Source organism: Mauremys mutica, chromosome 1, assembly GCF_020497125.1.
Source record: "Mauremys mutica isolate MM-2020 ecotype Southern chromosome 1, ASM2049712v1, whole genome shotgun sequence".
Lineage (NCBI taxonomy): Eukaryota > Metazoa > Chordata > Testudines > Geoemydidae > Mauremys > Mauremys mutica.
In genome coordinates, this window is record NC_059072.1 from 225,665,298 (window position 1) to 225,683,910 (window position 18,613).

At 39.9% G+C, this 18,613-nt stretch overlaps 1 protein-coding gene across 4 annotated transcripts in view; it reads right to left on the minus strand.

Moving 5' to 3' along the window:
- Nucleotides 1-18,613, minus strand: part of CDKL5 (cyclin dependent kinase like 5) — a 212,252-nt gene that overhangs the window by 32,667 nt on the left and 160,972 nt on the right. For all 4 annotated transcript variants that reach the window (XM_045017714.1, XM_045017797.1, XM_045017577.1 and 1 more), the window contains exons 10-12: nt 7,486-7,566; nt 4,206-4,357; nt 833-1,862 (exon numbers count right to left, since the gene is read on the minus strand). In XM_045017714.1, the coding sequence (XP_044873649.1) occupies nt 833-1,862; nt 4,206-4,357; nt 7,486-7,566 (1,263 nt within the window). The remainder of the gene's footprint in view (nt 1-832; nt 1,863-4,205; nt 4,358-7,485; nt 7,567-18,613) is intronic.

The window sequence follows — 18,613 nt, forward strand, 5'->3', positions numbered from 1 at the left end:
GGTCGTTTGCCTCTCTGGTTCTTTATCAGGCAAGCCTACTATTCTAGGCAGGACTGACTCTCCATTAGACAAAACTTAAAGAAGATAATGTCCTGGAGTCACTCTCATTTTTGTCCAGGTGCCCCCCAACCAACCTCACCTTACCATGACAGCAGCAGATGGTACAGTATGGCTGGTAACCATCTTTGCTAACTTGCAAAGGCAAGGGAATGCTGCTGTGTAGCACTGCAGTACCGCGTCTGTCAGCAGCATCCAGTACACATATGGTGACAATGAAAAATGGCTAAACAGGCTCCATGGTTGCCGTGCTATGGCGTCTGCCCGGGCAATCCAGGGAAAAGGGTGCGAAATGATTGTCTGCCATTGCTTTCATGTAGGGAGGATTGACTGATGACATTTACCCATAACCACATGTGACAAATTTTTGGCCCCCATCAGGCATTGGGATCTCAACCCAGAATTCCAATGGGTGGGGGAGACTGCGGGAACTATGGGATAGCTACCCACAGCGCAACGCTCCGGAAGTCGATGCTAGCCTCGGTACAGGGACACACACTGCCGAATTAATGTGCTTAGTGTGGCCGCGTGCACTCGACTTTATACAATCTGTTTCCAAAAATCGATTTCTGTAAAATCGGAATAATCCCGTAGTGTAGACATACCCTTATTTTGAATGGTGGATACCTCAGCACCCCAGAAAATCCAACCTCCCTTCTTTTGAAGAAAAAAAAAAACATACAAAATTAGAGGCCACTTTTCACCATGCGAGCCTACATGCATGCAAGAAATACAGAGGAAAAAAAAACTTCAATAGGCAACATTTCAAACTAACCCTATTAGTATCTTCTGTACAGTCTTCCCGTGAAGAGCCAACAGATCGTGTGAGTGACCTATGCTGCACCTGTGGAGATAACAGTTGCAGGCTGTTTGCTCTGGCTGCCATCCCCTGCCCTACGCTTAAGCCACCCTCTGAGCCCTTGGACCTCACTCTGTCTCGGCTCACATACATGGAATGTCTATGAGGGCGCTGCTGTGAGGAAAAGGGACTTGTGTAACCTAGACCATATGAAAATGATTCATGTGGGGCAGATAATGAATGTGAATGGCTTCCATCCATATGATCTGGCAATTTCAACTCTTCCATGGTTTTGGAATGTCTTGTTGGCGGTCTTCGGGAATCCAGGGTACCATCACTTCGGTTATTCCTGCCCGAAGGACTGAGTAAAGTTCTATTGTCACTGTGCCGGGGAGGAGTAGGACTGGTAGGAGAGTTCAAGTCCAAACAGCTTGATGGAAAATACCTACTGCTGTTTGGTTCCGCAATTTGAGCCCTGGCCTCAGAAAGATTACCCACAGATTTTGAATCTGTCAGAACCCCGTGAGTCTTTGACTTTGTCCGATAGGAGGGACTCTTTGAAGACTGGGGAATAGTATCAATATAGCTGTGTCGACTATGTTTCTCACTTGGCTGCAGAGTGCCAGTTTTGCTTTGAGAAGTTTCCATAAATGAGTGCCGGTTCTGCTGAGATCTGGTGTTTGACTTCAGATATTTTGTACCTGGACCATCAGAGGCTTTTGGGTCCAAATTAAAATCAAATTCTGTTTTTGTCTTTGATTCCTTTGGACTGAGAAGATGTGGTATGTTGTTATTGGCTAGATCCTTGTTGCCAGATCCAGGTGGGTTGCTTGTTTTTTTTGTATGCATTGGACTGTGTGCAGCTGCAGGAAGATTTCCATTTAGAAAACTTTCATTTGCTGGAAGAACCTCTTCTCCTCTTTGCAGTCCAGCTCCTAGAGTCTGCATATCCTTGCTATTCGATCTGTGATGTGACTGCACAGCAGAGCTTTTGCTGGCTTGATTTCTATATTAAAAAGCATATGAACAAAGATTAACACAGTACCATACATATTAATATATTAATAACGCCCAACTTGAATAAAATACATTCATTTCTAAATGGAGTACTCAATTCAAAACTGAGAGCTAATTTAAATACTGCATATTAGGCACCAGGAATTCCACCATCCCAAAATAAATTTGCAAGTGTTAGCTGGTAAGAAACAACAATGTATTATGTCCTGATAGCCAAATTTTTGCTTCTAATTCGAACAATTAGTTAATGACAATACATGTTCAAACTTAACTTATACATTTCAACAGCAGCTTTGAATCCTTTCAATATCTACAGTGCTAATATATGTAAATGGGAGAGGGGGAGATGAATAGCTATGTTCTGGTGAAACAGTTCTTGAGTACATCTTACATACCAGATGTAACAGTTATTGAAATGTACAAGGTGAAGTGTCACATCAATACTGTCAAACAATGGATAGATTGAAAAGGTGATACAATTGTTTGCATAAAAATTGTAACAGGTTATTTCTATCCTTTTTATGCTTATGATTTTAATGGTAATGCTTTCATTACATAGTTATATATTTTACATAGGGTTATAATAATTACTTCAACAACCTTAAACTAACTTTTTTTAAAATATAAGAAATAGAAGGAGTCCTGAAAACTTTAATCAGGTTGATATGGGAAATTTTGTGCAGTGGGCACGAAGTTTTTTATGGGTCTAGATCTCTCTCTTCCACATCATGCCTTCAAAGGTGCACAAGAGCAGCAGAACAGGAGAGGAGATCTCCTAGGCAACTATAAGAACAATAGAGTTTCTCTCCTGCACATCGCAGATGATTTACAGAAGATGAACTTTGCTGTCCCAGATCTCAAAGTGAAGATAATAGGTGCTCAATTTCAGTGGATCATATGAGGCGTGCAAGAGAAAAGGCCTGTGTCTGCAGATGGTCTAAGATCCAGAGGAGATCAGTCACTGCTCTGCATACCTTTGGAGGGGTGCCACTAGGGAAGATGCCTGTCCTCTAGAACTCCTAGTGTCAATCACAACAAAGGAGCCTGCTTTTGACTCATTCCCTCATCCACCTGCCCCATCTGTTTAAAGTTCTGAAATATAAAATGCTATGCATGTATTCTTACACATTGGTATATGATGTCTATTTTTATCTAGCACCTTCCACAATAGAGATAGAAGCATTTATGGAATTAAATGCTTATAATGCGGTTTATTTTTTTAATCTCTTTCACTTACAAATAAATTAGATTTACATGATCAAACTTTTGAGAGAGAAGGACTGATCAATATCATATTATAGGGCTATTTAAAAAAGTAGACAGGAGTCCTTTATTCACAAAAAATAATTTAAAAAGGTCTTTTTTTAAAAATAATTCAGATTTCTAATTTAATAGTTGAATTTGCTTAAAATATTCACACAAATTGAATCATAACCTAAGAGTGTCCACAACCTACCCGGGCAATTTATTTCAGTGCTTAACTACCCTGGACAGTTAGGAAGTTTTTCCTATTGTCCAAAGTAAACTGCTCTTGCTGAAATTTAAGCTCCTTGTCCACCCTGAGAGATTGAGAATAATTTTCTCCTTCCTCATTGTAACAACCTTTTACGTTGGTGCAATAAAAGCTATTACCTCACCCACCTTGTCTCTTTAAAATCTCAGAAATCTATACTTGATATATATGAAATGCAATTTTTCAGAGGCTTATGTGTTGGCCAAATTTGGGTGGATTTTCAGGGGAACAACAAGAGGCACATCCCTGTCACAAATACTATCCATCTGCCAAATTTCAAGTCCCTGCTCCAAGGCAATATTTTTTAACATGGGCAAATCCTAGGATCATTTTCAGAAACAGCTGAACCATATTTGCTGATTTTTTCAAAAAAATATCAGCCACAGGCAGACACCTAGAAAGGAAAGTTTCAGCTTGAATGGTTGAAGTTTGACAAATTATAAGTCACTATTTTCAGTTGCTTACAAATGGGGAGTGTTGGGCAAGTTTAACAGGCAGTGTTATCAGTCCCATATTTTTATTACAGCTACAAAAAAATACATTACACACACACTTTCATTTTGTTTTATGTAATTGGGCCTTTAACCTATCTTTAATCAATTACCAAAAGTGAGTGTGGAAGATGTGTGTTTTAAGGATGAATTGGCTTTATCTCTCACGTTAAGCTCAGACATAGAAAACAATATGTATACCAATATGACAAAATTATCAGAAAAACTTGTGTTCTTTTTGTGAAGATGATTTAATATTTAAACCTGAAAGGAACTTACTCATTAATGCAACAAACGAAGCTGATGAGGATCTGGTTACTGTATTTACCTGTTAGATAATGTGTTGCTGTCTACATGGTAAGGTTTTCTCTTAGCTGACCGTGAAGGTGAACGATCCAAGAGTCTCTGAGTTTGAAACGAAGGATGGTTCAGACATTGCTCTGTCAAGTATCTATCTGCTGGATCCAGCTTCAGCAAGTTCTTTGGAAAACAAAGTCTGGGTTTTAAACAAGTATTAGTATTTAAACCAGTCACAGCAAAACTTGTAGCTCAATAGTTTTGAGCTTCTCATCTCAATAGTTTCTGTGAGATTATTATGTGCAACTGCAAGAATGATTTACAGTTATATTAACATACCATTTAACAGCAAATCATCACTCCATTTATACTGTATTGAACTCATCTCAATACTGAGCTGCACAGGTCTCTAAGAAATTCAGTTCCTTGTTTCTAATTGCAAGGTAAATCATGGAAGTGTGAGAGTGAAGAATAATTCTGCTTTCAGAAGCAATAAACACACACAAAAATGATACATAATAAAAGGAGGTTTGATAAACAAAGTTCATTCAAAGAGCTTTGCTATTTATAAAAATATGCTTTAAAACTCACTCACACAGAAATGTAGGGAGTTTTGTTATTGATTTCATGGGGCTATGATTTCAACAGGAAGTCATCTACAATAGTCAGAAGGAAATTCCTATTATAATTTTGTGATGTTTGTTCCATTTCTGAAGACAGACAATGTTTTTGATATTTAGAGAATGAACATTTAATTATAAAGTTAGAAACTAACAGGGGTGACTAATTTGCAACATATTATGACTGCTATTCGCACAAGTTCTGTAAGAAATATATTAATAGTTGTGGTAAGTTAATATGATAAGCAAACATAATGCTCATGCTTGAACTAAAATAGGACATTTTTGTCTACTCTGAACATAGAGAACATATTATTTCTATGTTCTCTCTTATCCTCCAACAGTTATTGGTAATGTATATACAAATACAGCTTTTAAAAAGTTGTAAGATATCCTAAGGCTATCTGTGTTTCATATTTAGAACAAATACATACCATGGTGGAACATGAAAGCAAACAGATTACCGTACTCAGTGTGTCACATTACATAAAGTGAGTAATCTCATGGAAACTAAACACATGCATAAGTCTTTGCAGGATCAGAGCCACACTTAGAAATTATTGGCGCAATAGAACATATACTATCATCAGTTTGGATAAATGTATTATATTAATAATTCATCTTTCTGCATCCCTTACCTCTTTCTAAATAAATGAATAAATAAAACAAACAAAACAAAATCTATATTAAAAGAAAGTTATTCATGTTGCATCATCAACCACTTAAAAGTTAGGAAGTGACAGAATCAAGTGCCTGTGCAACCTTAATTCAGCCCTTGTGTGTGTATTATAACACCCTGTTAATTACATGACCACATGCTATTTCCCCGCCACAGGACCCTTGCTTCATTCAGTGCACAGGATGGATGGTGCTCAGGAAATGAGGCTTCTCTTTATCCTCATAATACAATGCGTAGACTTGCCTGTACTACACACCATACAATGCACTGAATTATTATTTTTTTCTGATCTTTTCTATGGTTCTCATCAGTACAGTATTGGACTGCCTCACAAATACTAATGAATTTTCTTCAAAAGTCCCCTATGAGAGGAGACTATTATTCTCCACCATTTTACAGATGGGGAAAGTAAGGCAAAGAGCCTGAGGCCACCCAGAAAACCACTGGTGAAGCCAGGGTTAGAATTCAGGGCCACTGGACTCCCACCCTTGTGCTCATTCCTCCAGACACAGCCCCCTACTCCAGAGGAGCTGAAAATCCATAGTGTCAATGGACTTCAATTACAGTTGAGAATGCTCAGCAGTTCTGACAATCCGGCTCCATGTGTCTGGGCATGCAGAAACTTAGGAACATACAAATAGGGGCCACATGTCAAAATTCTGTTTTAAGTGATTCGCCCAGCACCACTTAGTCTGCAGTAGAGGCATGGATATCAGTGAATTCTCCTGTGTAGCATTCACCTGTCTTAACCACAAAACCGTAATTTCTCTTCTTGCATTCCACAGTCCCATTCTTTACATACTTCTAACCTCTAGGGGTTCTACAGACAACCACCTCATTCTCTGAACAACCCCTGAGCACCACCCATCCCGTGCACTGAATGAGGAAAGAGTCTGGTGCAAAAGATAATATGAAATCATATAATTAAAAACCATATCATAATTCCCATGAATACATACAAGAAAGATAGAATTAAGGTTTCATAGACCACTAATTCTGGCATTTCTTAATTTTCAAGTGCTTGATTTTGCAATCCAAATTGCTTAAAAATCTAGGAAAGAACATACAAAAAAACTAGTTACAAGAAAGAGGAAGGGTAAAGACAAATTTTATTACAAACAACGCCCTTCCTATCATGCATCATCACCTTTGTGTTTCAGTCCTCAGCACTGCAACACACACTGCTACCAATTGAGCTTCTGCTAATTACATTAGCTAACAATATGAAAAAACGGTTATCCTCTTTGAAGCAGCCAATAAAGGGGGATGCACAAGACACAGAGTGGATTATGCCTAAATAGCCCAATTTTAGACTACACAGAAAAGGATAAAGCTATGAGCAGCATTTTTTGAAAGGCAATATGGCTCAATGGATGAGATTTGGGCCCACTATATTCAAGATGAGTTTAGAACTCATGCTGTCTTGGTTCCCATGATGAATTATTAGTATTTGTCTCTGCTCCAGGAATTCCCATCTCACTCCCATCAAATGGGGGTGGGAGGTGGGGAAGGGAAAAGGTCTCATGTAGTGTTCCATCAGTTACAATGCTGAGAAGGGAGGGTGGCTGACAGGAGCAAAGATGGTTTACTCTCCACCCCTGCCAGTATAGCTACTCCAACAACAGCCAGGCTGAGTTTTGACTCCTAACTGATCTGAGTGCAGTGTATGGTGGGACCTAAGCTTGGAATATTCATTGTTTCTGGCATGTTGCCAAAATCAAGCAGTAACAGTGTAATACCGAACAGGGAAATGAAGATTTTCCACAGATTACAACTCAGCCAAATCTGAACAGAATTTCATGGCAGTAGCAAAAGGTATTTTTCTGACCTCAGGAATTTCCCCCAGGAAATATCAACGATCTGCTGCAAACAACTGAGGTTGTTAAAGTTTATCAGAACAAGTTCAGAAGATTCTTTTTTAAAAAGGGAATGTATTAGGAAATATAAATTTAGTGGTCACTGCGAACTTCCCCTATATAATATACACAAACAAATAATGCAACTTTTCCTACCTTCATAAGGTCAAGCAAAACACCACTTAAAATTCCTAAATATCTCCTCTCCAAAGATTGAGGATGGTTGACTGCTGGGAACTGTAAAAATAAGAATATAGCATAAATGTACGGTGTCTGTAAATCACCACAACATTTATATAAAGGGAAGTGGCTTAGACACTGCTTATTCTCAGACCAGTAGACACCAAAAGAGTAGGTAGTAGCAAGAGTAGGAAGTAAAAGGGGTACCATGTGAAATAATAGGTGTGTTAAAGTGGACACAGTGGTACCTGAAACACCACACAACAATAGCATTAAACAGACAGTTTTCTGTTGATATACCATATATACACAACAGTCCATTCAATCAAACAGAGCAAGGGAAGGTATCCTTGATGAACAAGATATTCAACCAGATGTTCTCATCAATGACTAAAATAATCCAGTTAGATATACAAAATGACTGTTGCTGGTATTACGATTCATAGAAATATGGAAGGTATAAACAAGCTAATAATGGGAGAAGTACAAGAAAGTTGAACATAGGTTTTATTCCGAAATGTTCTAAAATTGACCTGAAAATAATCTCATTTTGAGCATGAATGGTACTGAATTAATTAATAAAGGATTAAACAGATTACTTGGAAATTTTTTGGGGGAAAAAGATCACCTAGAAATAGAACAACCAATCTTCTTTCCAAGTATTAAGTCTAGAAAGAACCTTCTGGAACTAATTTTGTTGGATCTCAGCAGGCTACTGGTTGCATAATTTCCCATATAGTAATGTGTTAAGACTCAATATCACTCCCTTAATTCTAGCTGGTGCTAGAGTTGGCTACTATATAGATGCAGTAAACACAGACCCTGAGGGAATTTTGTCTATTAGGCTCTTGCCAAAGTCAATCAAAGGCTGTGTCCAAGCCCAGCCCCCATTATCCAGAAAAATGGACAAGAGACACATGGATGCTTTGAAGATGGGGAAAGCAAAGTACAGGTTCTCATATGAGGCTCATCACTGTTATCTGGAATGTGAAAGTGGGACCTTATAGGTTTTTATGAGAGCATAGAGAACACAGAGGTGAAAAATATGATTGCATCATCCAAGAAAGGGCTATAACAATAACAATTTTAAAAAGTGAACCTCACCAATGGGAGGCATTTAGTTAGACCTGAAAATGAGCACAGAAACGGTAAATTAACAGAAGGGGTGTAATTTTCATGAAAGTTACAGTATTCTGGATAAGATCTTTTCCTGGTATTAGGGTTATGCTTCTTGGATTTTCAAAATGTGCACAACTAATTTTCTAAAACTCAATTCCTGGCAATTCTCAGGAGACTCTGGGCTAACTTTTGCAGGTTCAACTTCTTTTCCAGAAGTGTGAAAATTATATCTGATAAATAACAAGTGTTCACACAGAGAATACTGGTTACATTTTGATTGTTTCAAAAATCTTTTAAAGTTATTTTCTTGTTGTGACATAGTATGCGAGAGTGTGAAAGTGACTCTTCTAAATAGGTAATGTTAATTGTATGGAGTTTCATTACTGGGAGGACAGGAGTTTCCAGGAATAATTTACTTAACTTGAAACATTCCCAGTACTAAAAATAAAAACCAATATGTAACCAACAACACACATGATTTCTTGTCTTCACTGGTTACACTGCTCTACAGCCAAAATGCTTCTGAAATAAATGTAGTCAAACTTTACTAATTCTGGTCACTGAGAACAAAAATGATGCTTAAAATTGTTGATTGGCTCTAGTTTTCAAGTTATGCTATTGGGTCAGTATATACGACCCTTGACTTGGGAATAGCGGAGGATAAGTGAGTTATAAAGGGAAGGGATCTCAATTTAAACCAGAAATGACTAAAATACATCTTTGACTGGATCTATGAATAAATCTATGACTGGGTTTGGACAGTACTTGCTTTTTAGGCAAAACAATGAATGATGCAATCTGAAGCTGGTATTGCATCATACATGATATGAATTGCATCATGTTATTCCTAGAAGTCATGGATGATGCAATCATAACGAAGCTTACATCACTCTGCTGAACAAATTGACCTATATCAGCTCTAGAAATCATACAGTGTCGTGCTCTCTTATTTGTCAGTGTTTGATTTTGCAAAGGGACACATTTCTGTTTAGCCAAAGTGAGCAGAGATGCCTCGTACTTGTGTGAACGGTGCAGATAACTTCTGCTATGTTTGTGGTGAAGTGACTTTTGCATCACAAAAGCGCAGTATAACCGCTATGGTTAAGAAAGCCTATCACCTTTATTTTGGCTGCAAAATTGGAGATCAGGACAAGAGGTGGGCCCCACACATATGCTGCAACACTTGTGCAACAAATCTTCGCCAGTGGTTGAACAGGAAAAGGAAATCTATGCCTTTTGCAGTGCCAATGATTTGGAGAGAGCCAACAGATCATACCAGCAATTGTTACTTCTGCATGGTGCCTCCAGTTGGGAAAGGTGTGTCAAAGAAGAAAAAGTGGACTGTGCATTATCCAAACATTCCATCAGCTATACGCCCAGTACCCCACGGAGAAGGACTGCCGGTTCCTGATGCACCAGAATCATTCTCACTTGAGTCAGACGAGGAAGAGGAAGAGGATGAAACTTCTGGTCCTGAACCATCAATGTCACAGGACCCACATTTTCTCCCATCCTCCTCCTCTGAACCACACCTCATAACACAAGGTGAACTGAATGACCTTGTCAGGGATTTGGAACTACCCAAGAGTAAGGCAATGCTGTTGGGCTCCAGACTACAGCAGTGGAATCTCCTGGCAGGTGATGTTAGGGTTTCCATGTTCCGTGACCGTCAAAAGGATCTTGTCCCATTCTTCTTCATGGAAGGTGATCTTGTAGCCTGCAACAACATCGATGGTGTGATGGCAGCCCTCAACATCGTTCACAATCCAGATGAGTGGAGACTGTTCATTGATTCATCGAAGACGAGTCTTAAAGCTGTTTTACTACATAATGGCAATGTTTTGCCATCAATTCCAGTTGGTCATGCAGTCCATATGAAGGAAACCTATGACAACATGAAACAACTTTTGAGGTGCATAAACTATGACCAACATCAGTGGCAGCTTTGTGGCGATTTGAAGGTTGTTGCTCTCTTGCTTGGTCTGCAGACTGGATACACAAAGTACTGCTGTTTTCTCTGCGAATAGGATAGTCGTGCAAGAGATTCCCACTACATCAAGTAAGATTGGCCACTCCGACAGTCATTGGAGCCTGGGAGGAAAAGTGTTCAGCATCCACCACTTCTTGAATCAAGGAAGATTTTGTTACCACCCTTACACATCAAGCTGGGTCTGATGAAGAACTTTGTCAAGGCCATTGACAAAACACAAGCAGCTTTCAAGTACCTCCATGGAAAATGTCCAAGGTTAAGTGAAGCTAAGATAAAGGATACATTTTTTGCACTCTCATCTAGATTTTTTTCCACCGAACTGAGGAGCAGTGAGCGACAAGCACGGCGAGCGATTTCACCGGGACATTGCAACAATGGAGAAATGCTATCAGGGCAAATGGAGCCCATCAATGCTTGCAGACTATTGCTGGACAGTGACAAGAGATGCTCCATTTAATGAATACAAGAGACAAGCCAAGAAGCGCCGAGTAGACACTGAATAGGACTAAACTACGTACATAATAGTTTTTTGCCTTTTGTTTCATAATAAATTTTAGTTATATAACCCTTTTGCTGATTTTTAAAGTGTTACATAAACAGGACAGGTGAAATATTATCATGTAAAGCAACCATAAACACATGAAAAGACCTAGGTTTACAATTTATGAGTAAAACTCTACTATCTACACAATATACATAGACATAAAATGTAAAAACTTACATAACTTAGAAACAGTAGCCAATCAAGTATCAGAGGGGAAGCCGTGTTAGTCTGGATCTGTAAAAGCAGCAAAGAATCCTGTGGCACCTTATAGACTAACAGACGTTTTAGAGCATGAGCTTTCGTGGGTGAATACCCACTTCGTCGGATGCAAGTAGTGGAAATTTCCAGGGGCAGGTATATATATGCAAGCAGTGTTGCTCACTGGCTCTCTCCAATTTCCACTACTTGCATCCGACGAAGTGGGTATTCACCCACGAAAGCTCATGCTCTAAAACGTCTGTTAGTCTATAAAGTGCCACAGGATTCTGGCTACTGTAAAAGCAGCAAAATCAGTTGTTTTAATTGTCATATTTGAATTCAGCACATCAAAATACATAATAAATACCACATTTTATCTCTGAAGCAGACGACTTCTCAAAAATTGTAGACCAGTGTTATTGATGACGAAAGCTTGAGTAGACAAGAGTTGCGTGGATGAGGTGGGAAAAATGCAAAGAAAAGGGAAAAGGCAGCGGTCAAGTAGCTAAAACTAGTTGAGCACCAGTGAACTAAGTTGATGCTATGAAAGATGGGATGTTTATCCCTAGTAGTATCCCCCCAAAATGATCTAGATGATTGAACTTCTGCACCTCAGTATTTACATAATCATTACCAAGAATACAGGCCACCTTACTGAGTGTTATTTGGTACTTGGTTAAAAATAATTTCATCTCTCAGATATAAAAAATGTTCAGCATGTGTAAAGACTCAAGAATGGCCCTCTTAAGAACTCTTTTGCTGGACATGAAAATGAGCAGAAAAACAGTAAAAAAAAGATTAAAAACATTTCCCTCCATACACCCTTTTTGAAGTGCTCTTAAATTTCTGGAGAACTCAAAAAGCCATGACTGATAACGTTTAATTTTGATTGAGCTAAAGCAATCCTTAAATATCAGTAGCGGCACAGCCAGAAATGTATAAAATGGGATATTTATAGACAAGTGTAACAGGGTCGGCACCCACCTCTTGCAAGCGCCCCCCACCGCCCGGTTGGGTGTGTCCATGGTCTTTAAACCAGTGCAGCCCTACTATGGGGCTGTATCCCTAGCACTTCCTCCCTGGAGATACTATCTTCCTGTGGCCCTCCCCAGGCTCAGTCCCTGCAGACAGCCAGGAGCTCCTTCATTACTCCTCTGGTCCCTTCCCACAGACTCTCTTTGGCTTAGTCCTAACTGACAGCCAGGAACACCTCTTGCTCCCGCAGTTCCTGAAAGCAGACTTAGCTGTCCATAGTCCTGCTGCTCTTCCACCCAGGCATGCAGTCCTTTCTTCTCCAGCTCCAAGCAGCAACTAACCACCGCTTTGTTCTGCAGCTCCTTTTCACAGGGCCCTCCTGACCCATAATTGGCTGTTCCAGCTGCTCCTTTGACTGGTTGCTTCCTCACAACCACTGTAGGCCACTTGGACTTCTTCACTCCTCCTTTCCTGAGATGGATATGGCAGAACCCTGAGGCCTCCATCAGGGGGCCATTGGGCCTCGTCCACCCCATCACAGCAAGAAAGAGTTACATCCCTGGACTTTTTACACTGAGAAGATGGCAAAATAAATTGATTTATGTACACCACGACCTAGCAAAGTTGTCAAGAAAGGTTTTCTCAGTCATAATGACTAGATAGCATCTCAGATAGCATAGTCCACCCAATATGTTCAGAACCTGTATCTGCATCAGTCGGATATGTAATTTGGGCTTTTCTAGATCATTAAGATTGGCCACTTTATTATTTATTATTATTGTTAATATTGCTCTCTGATCTTGCTTCATCTGTAACCACCCAAAAAGGCATGTGGGATAGTCCAAGACCAATAAGGCCATGGAGGATATTGCACTGTTCAAGTCATGCATGGTGGGGGACAACATGCTGGAGCCAGCCAGTATAAAGAAACCAGTCTTGGTCTCTCAGTTCCCTTGACCCTGGTAGGAGATCTATAAAATAATCTAAGAGGCCTTGAAGGTGATTCAGATTCCTCCCTTTCAGAGTCCAAAGAAGAAATGTAGATTTCTACAGAATAGAGAGGAGTGGTCCCCACTGGGATTTGAGGTGGTCTGTGTAATGGAGACTCCTTGAGATCCAACAAAACTGAGGGTCGAGGTGGATGGAATGCAGACAAAGTGACCAATGCTGGCATAACAGGTGCTGAGTGCATTAGTGATTTCAAAGACACCAAAGTTGCTTTAAGCAGAACTAGTTGTGGGGAGACATAGGGACCTTCTTGCCAACAAGAAGGGCTGCAGATAGAGAGCACTGAAAGAGTAAATATTTGTCCATTGGTATTGAGATAGACTTGATTGGCTGGAATGATGAAGAGGGACCTGGTAAGGGGGAAAGACACTGGTCTCAACAGGTGGAATCAAAAGCGCTGCCTCATACAAGAGCTAGCGAGTACCTAGAATTGTCATGGCTTGAACTGGTACCAGACTTCCTGAAAATTTTTTTTTTTTTTTTTTAAGGAGAATAAGACTTAGAGCACTTACTTGTCAGCAACAGAATGCTTAGAGCGCTTCAAGGAAGCTAGTGGTAAGGGTGAAGGGTGACCTTTCTCATCAGACTTACACTTTGAATCATGGGCAGTGGGAGGGGTGCTCCTCATGGACTCTGAATCTGCTACCTCGGGGTCAGGGTTCAGTTCCGATATGGGAAACATGGTCTTTCATATAGTGAACTTTGAGGCAGAAATCCCTCTTTTTTTGTCTTGGTGGGGAAGGAGGTACAAATAGGGCATTTTCCCCCTCACAAAGCCCTCACCAAGGCAAATCAAGCAGCTACTACTATGTACATTATAGGCATTTTGAAACACTAGCTAACTAAAGCAAATACCATGGGGAACTCCTACTCTCACCATGGGCGGTGAGAAGGAACTCAGAGGGAAGTGGTGGACACACCCATTTTATGCCTTCATCTGAGAGCATTTGGAGAGATGGATCATGTGAGACGCCTAGTGGTATTGCTGGCAAATATCTGACTCAAAGTGCCTTGAGTGCACATACACCTGCAGTGGAATGTACTTGTGCATAATCAGTTGAAGGAGAACTTACATTTTTAAACTTAGGCACATGTAAGTGTTTTCAGGATCAGAATTTAAGGTTGGGATCTTAAAATGGGCTTAAGGGATTTAGGTGACCAATATCTGTTGATTTCTAATAGGAATTGAGCACTTAACTGCCAGAAGCCTTTATGAAAATCCAGTCTAGCACTACTAATCATATCTCATCTCAACTATACAATTAAGATTAAAAGGGTTTTTTAATACTCTACTGTCACACACCAATAATGGTGTTAGTTGCTATATTTTATGCATATAGATAGTAGTCAAAATTACATAATGAACCTATGAACAGTGTGATGGTTCAGTAAGTACTGTATACACATCTCAGGGTAAGTTTTCAAAGCTATGTGGATTTCGTAAAAGTAAACACAGATGTTCTGTTATCAGCTGAATATGGTTGAACAATTTCCAAAGTAGTGTGCAGGAAGTTTTGCATTAAGTCTCCATTAGCATGAGCAGTAATTGTGAGCTTAACCTGCCATAAACTACGTCATAAATGTTTTCTACCAATGCTTGAGCAACTGCATTAAAGTAAAAATCCTGTGAATATGGAATACATGGTGTTCTTTGCCACTCACACTTTTTCTGTACCTGCCAAAAAACATCAGCAATGATTAATGTATGCTTATATAAAATGTTGAAATATATTTTAAAGAGCTGAAATAACTTGAAAATACCAGAAAGAAACAAAATTAAGTTAACAGATTAAGATGCATCTCCTAACAAGCTACAACAAAAAAGTAAAGGCAAAATACAAAAACAGATGAACATTTCAGAATACAGCACAGTTATCACTGAAAAAAAGTGAAAGACCTAGAGAACTATGGGCTAGATTCACAAAAACTTGGGTGCGGTGAAGCTTATGAGATCAGACCCCACAGGCAAGTTAAGTGGAGAAATTCTCATCTGCTCTCAGTTTGTGCATCACCTTGTGCAAGCCTTGGGACTTAAGTGTCTGGATGCCTGGCAGGGGGATGCAATGTGCATTCTCATAGGCAAAAACATAGATGCCTAGAGAACTGTTACTGCAAAAATTTAGGCACCGAGTGATTTTAGATGCCTCTGGGGCCCAGAGACTGCTAAGCAGGGGTTTTGTGAATCCCAGTGGGGCCTGATTCTCGGATCTGGGCACCTAAAGTGGCAGTTAGGAGCCCATGTCCTTTTTGTGAATCTAACCCCGGGTGCTTGGTATGAGCAGCCTCTGAGCAGGAAGTCTTGTAAAGCTACTTTTAAGTACTACCTTCTCATATGCACTCTTCAACCCTCACTTACATCTAGAGTGCTAGTAAAGCTTCCTTACTGTAAATATTAGTATCAGATTTTTAAAAAATAATTTAATTTTATCCAAAGACAATTTATAAATATTTTTCCATTTGAGATCAGCAATTCTGAGCGTATAGAAGAGAACCTACCTTGTTTCTTCTTTGTTTCCACTAGCATTATTGTTCACAAATTGCATTATGATATGAACTTTGAGGGAAAATAAAAAGAACATGTTCACTATCTTCGCAGTCGCAATACTACTAATCTTTAAATTATTTGTATTTTCTTCATTTTACAGTGGTTTACCACTGATAGGTTTGTCCATCTGCCTGGCTTGATCACCTGTACTGGATGAACAATGGATGCATTCCAAAGGATCTCATGTATGGAGAACCTGCAGATGCTCCAAGGCCACCGGGCCAATTGAGACTCAGGCTGAAGAGGGACTTAAACTTTTCAGCATTGATACCACAAACTGGGCAGATCCAGCTAGCAACAGGCCACACTGAAGGGCTACACTACACTAGGGAATCAAAGAGGTTGAAGAGAGGAGAGGAAAGTGAAGAGAACAAATAGGAAACCACAGCAGACCTCATGCGCTAGTCTGGCACTGTGATACTGCAGCATGACCCACAGTAACTGAACTGCTCTGGCACTTACACCGTCTTTCGAGACAGGTGGTTGCCTACTATCAGTGACAGTTACATTTTTATAGAAAGTCTGCTATGTGATCTCAGAGAACACCTTAGATGACCTATAGCCCTGGCTACAATGCATTAATCTAACAAGATGCAAGAGGATCTCCAAAAGGGGCCACGATTTTGCCAAAAAGGAGCATTTTTCGAACAGACTGAATTTCATTCAGACTCTACTCTCCAAGAACTTGTTTAAAAGGAGAGTCCAGGTGCAGAGTACTCCTGTCTTCAAATGGAATAACTGACATCTAGTAGCCTCTTGAATAAGAAGCCACTAGAGAGATGTATGTTGTCAGAGCTGTGAGAGTTTCTAGATTCTGTGTCACCTTCTATTTCCCATTAGAGATTTTTCTAATTCTATCACCTGCATGTACCTCAACCTACTTATGTGATGATGTTTACAGAGCCCTACACTGCCAACCCGGTTTTCTGCTTTAGATCTTGGGATCTGCTTCTGTTTAGATCTTGGGATGTTCGTTAACATCTTTAGGGTGGGCTTTGGCTTGTTTCTGCTCCCTGTGCTGCTTTCCTGGGGTCTTTAAGATGCAACAGCTGTCTTCTTCCTCGAGCAGGGTGGTAGACAGGCCACCCATTGCTCCTCGAGGCCCAGATATAATAGGGTGTCTGGAGCCAGGAGCTCTCTCAGCACCCTGTCACTCTAATGCCAACCAGCAGAGCTAGAGCTGAGGGGTAATTGAGGGGGATGCAACCCCAGCAGCTAGGATTATATAAAACAGAAAGGAAGGAAGTGTGGATAAGGAGCAGGGAGCCTGAAGGACAGCTAACGTACACAGGACTAGATGCTGCTAGTACCGTTCCCTTCCTTAGAAGCAAGTGGGGAAGCTGCCTATAGATTGTAAATATATGTAAACAACACTACAGGCTGTGGCCTGCTGGAGGAATACAATAAAACATGGAGTTGGTGAAGGAGACTTGGAGTTGTTGTTAGAAAAGATGTCAACATCCCACTCAGGAAAGAGCTACTCCAGCTCTCTTGACTATCTAACCTTCCCATGTCTGAATTACTAAATATAATAATCAACATTTTTACAGCACTTTGCGTGCTCAAAGCACTGTACAGATATTACCTCATTAATTCTCACATGACCCCTATTTGGTAGGTGAGTAAGTATTATTCTTCCAATTTAACAAACAGGGATAAAGAGGCAGTTACTTGCCCAAGAACAACCAGTAAATCACTAGCCCAGGATTATGACATAGGCCCTCATGACACCCAGCCCTATGCTAATTGCACTAACATCATAGGTTTCAGAGTAGCAGCCATGTTAGTCTGTATCCGCAAAAAGAACAGAAGTACTTGTGGCACCTCAGAGACTAACAAATGTATTTGAGCATAAGCTTTCGTGGGCTACAGCCCACTTCATCGGATGCATGCAGTGGAAAATACAGTAGGAAGACACACACACACACAATGGGTGTTACCATACATACACTAACGATGGATGAGTGGATGGGTCATTACGCAAAGTAAAAAACTATTTCCCCATGTTTATTTCCCCCCACCCCACTGTTCCTCACAACTTCTTGTCAATTGCTGCAAATGGACCATTTTGATTACCACTACAAAAAGTTTCTCTCTCCTCTGCTGGTAATAGGTCACCTTAATTGATCACTCTCATTAGAGTACTACTGTATTTTCCACTGCATGCATCCAATGAAGTGGGTTTTAGCCCACAAAAGCTTATGCTCAAATAAATGTGTTAGTCTCTAAGGTGCCACAAGTACTCCTCTACTAACATCATACCGTCTTTCTGAATTTTGAGTTTTTAAATCTACAAAATAAATATACTTTATTCCATTCCTCATTGTAACATTTTACAATGCATTAATCCAATAAAGTTTATGTTGGATGGCTGGAACTGAGGTGAAGCAGGATAGCACTTTACACTGTGGAAAACTTCTAATGTATTACCTTTGTGATAACATGTGTAATACTTCAGATTCGAGCAGAAATTCATCATTCTGAATAATATTAAATTGACAAAATGGCAGCAGCTGTCAAGACAACCAAAACTAAATTGTAATAAACCATAAACAAGACCTCTAGACACGAGCTGCTGGAGATAACACAGTAACTGCAAATATAAAACAATTTTGGGATCTTGCCATGTAGAGAACCGACTGTCTGAGCTAGAGATAAATTCAGTCTCCTAGTCTAAACAAAAGCTTAACTGGAGTGTACACTCTAACCTGCCAAAAAAGTCATA